General features: G+C 33.7%; 1 protein-coding gene across 1 annotated transcript; it reads right to left on the reverse strand.

Moving 5' to 3' along the window:
• Positions 1-698: 698 nt before the first annotated feature.
• LOC136841283 (uncharacterized) lies at positions 699-2872 on the reverse strand. Its single transcript, XM_067108268.1, has 4 exons — positions 2796-2872; positions 1569-1698; positions 1205-1360; positions 699-913 (listed from the first exon to the last, which is right to left on the reverse strand). The coding sequence occupies exons 1-4, from the start codon at positions 2867-2869 to the stop codon at positions 809-811; spliced, it is 465 nt and encodes a 154-aa protein (XP_066964369.1). The 5' UTR covers positions 2870-2872; the 3' UTR covers positions 699-808.
• Between the last annotated feature and the right edge of the window lie 401 nt (positions 2873-3273).

The raw sequence follows: 3273 nt of genomic DNA on the forward strand, positions 1-3273 counted from the left end.
ATGAAATTGTGGGGTCATGAGAAGGATTTCTGAAAATGGTAAACCTGTTGTCAACATACCGTCGGTAATAGACGGGATTAAAATTGAATGGACAGCCCAAAAGACATTTTCCTTCATAATAGCCTAGCAGCATTCAAAAGTGCTTCAAATAGGGCTGCCATTGGCAACTCCGTCTATTTGCTGAAAAAATTCATTTCAAAAAAATATATTTTTACATACCAATTCTTGAAGTGACTTAAATTTGGTTCTAGTGAGATTTCTGAAGAACCTGTTCTTTTCATCTTTCTCGTTTACTGCTCTTTCAATTGCTTCACTTTGAGGTCAATTTATGAATAAACGTTATATCCAAACGACAAATATAGCAGTTACTTGTCTAAATAGTATCCTTCAATTCTCTATGAGATCGTAAGTTCTTGATGGTTTATATATAATCAGTTATGTTATTTATATAAGGATCTAAGATTTTTGCTAGCATTTATGATGGCGTGTTAATAGCCGTCAACACTGACTTGAAAGGAATATCAGGTTTGTGTATTTTTGGCAGTCCATAAAGCATACCCGGGGAGTGGCCACTAGCATTACATTCGGAACTTTCGTGTTCCGAAATGGTCCAGTCTTTCAAGAGCAGTAAGGAATCTGTTTATTCCTTCTTCAGTTAATCTTCTTTGTAAAGGACAAAAAAGATAAACATATTTGCTTCAGTATTTATTTATTCTAAACTTCCGCCGTCTTCAGCTGAAGTCAAACAATTTCGTTGTAGCTTTCAGTGTTGAAGGGTGCAGGACTGAAGCTTTACAGATAACCGCTCTTAGGGACACCAAGAAGGTCTCTCAGTAGGGGCACAGTTATCGATGGGATGGAAGAAGGTCTTAGGTCCGACAGTGCACTTAAAACAGCAAAGTCTCCCAATGCCCTGAAAAGGAAAGGAAATACCTTATTGTCTTTGAATATTACTTAAATCTGGATTAAATGCATTTAAGTATTCATGGAAAGTGTATTAAAACTCGTCAACGAAAGACTGTAGGCTTGTAATCAGCATTAGAGGAAAGCAACGTGACGCAAAAGAGTTACTTATTCAAACGATAATCCATTTTTTTCCCTGAAAACATGCATAATGACGTTGATACATTCATCTTCCTTTATCTGAGTCTTAACTGGTTGTTGGTGACAACAATGATTAGTGAACAGCCAGTTCCTGTCTTACCATATATCCCTCGTTGCCACAGCTACTTGCTTTGTACTTGACATCAACGATAGGGTCATCACTTGGCAAGATTTCCCTGTTGAAGAATTCGCACATCTTGGTGGCTGTGTTTCCAACCATTGGGTTCACTTGGGGACCAAATTTGTTTTTGACGTGCTAGAAAAGTATGAAAATGAACAATAAACTTTTTCATAGAAACATGGGCATGAAATAATAATAAAACATAAAATTGCCAAACATAAAAATAAAATTATAGATATTTGAAAAAGCTGGCTTCAAAATAGCTTTTGAATGATAATGCAGTGATTGAAAAGCAGCATCTTGCAGAATATTATTAATAATATCAAAAATAGGCATTTCCCACCTCCAAAAGCTTTCCAGGACAATCCTTCTTAATAGCAGCACAAGACCCAAGAATAGCCCTGATCTGAAAACCCTCAAAGTCCTTGTCTACAAATCCACTGGTGGTCTTCAGTCGAAGATTTGTGAAACACCTGGAGAAAAGACAACGAAAAGAATGGATATTCCTGCAAGCATGAGAAGAAACTCATTTAGACTAATGACTGCAGAGCATCGGAGAATGAACGACTCTGCAAGGACAAGGGATCTGGACGTAAGGTTTTGTGTCGATTTGGAAGAATCTGAATCACATAAATTTTCCACCGTTTGCAAGGAAAAACTAGTTGTATTTCTTATCAACAGCAGCAGATCTTTAAAGGGCTGTAAATTTCCTTGTAACTTCACTTCAAAGTCTGGGTAGATAGAAAATTATCCTAAGTCTAACAAGAAGGAATTTATTGACTTGCTTTGCATAATATTTTATTACAATAACGGTAATACTGTTATATTCTAGTTCCTTGCCTTACTCAGTATGCTTGTGTAATTGACTTCCGCTGAGGGTAAATGAAGGGAAATCGAAGAAGGCTCACACTCCAAATCAATTGTCAAATCCACATTATCATAACATACAAAATCAAAAAGATATGAATTTTTTAAATACTTTATATTATCTGTCATCCTAATAATATCTGTGTGCTTTTGTATAATCTTTGAATGCGTATTTGAAGACTCTAAAACTAGCATTCAAAGGGTATCTTGGATCACATAACTTAACGCCATCTGCAGAACGTTTTCGGTTGACATCATTCTTATCTTGTTCAGCACTCTTACATACGTTGGAGGCCCAGTCCTGGTGGTCTGATGAGTTTCGGCAAACACCTTAAACGTTATTCTAATTATGATAGGCATCCACTGCAACTCAAATGTCATAGGAACAATCCTGTCCCGAGGTGTGAAATGTTCAATAATGTTGCCGCTCTATTTAGTATATTTTGAAGCTTTCCATATGTGTCTTGAGTCGATTATGACTGACAGTGTTGCAGTGCCCACCTTGTTAATAGTACAATTGATCACAAGTTTCTTGATAAAGCACCCCATAATTTTCATAAATAGTGGCCCATTATTGAACTTTTTTAAATAATTTCTGCTGCGTGTTTAGAGAAAGACCGGAAAGATATAGTGATAAATCAAAATACACAAATTCTGCCTGGTTCTAAATTAAAGTCAGTGACAAAAACAAACCTAAACTCACGTGCGTTTTGCAGATGCCACATGCAGCACCAGTGTCACTGCTGCGAGCACTAATGCTGACCGGTGAAGAAGCATGTTGATCTGCATGTTAAAAGAGAAATGCATTTGCACACAAAACTACAAGCACAAACGCACACGTGTGTGTATATATACACACACACATATATATATACATACATACATACACATACATACATACATATATATATATATATATATATATATATATATATATATATATGTATATATATATATATATATATATATATATATATATATATATATATATATATATATACTGTATATATATATATATATATATATATATATATATATATATATATATATATATATATATATATATATATATATATATATATATATATATATATATATATATATATATATATATATATATATATATATATATATATATATATATATATATATATATATATATAGAGAGATATAGAGAGAGA

Source organism: Macrobrachium rosenbergii, chromosome 8, assembly GCF_040412425.1.
Source record: "Macrobrachium rosenbergii isolate ZJJX-2024 chromosome 8, ASM4041242v1, whole genome shotgun sequence".
Taxonomy (NCBI): Eukaryota; Metazoa; Arthropoda; class Malacostraca; order Decapoda; family Palaemonidae; genus Macrobrachium; species Macrobrachium rosenbergii.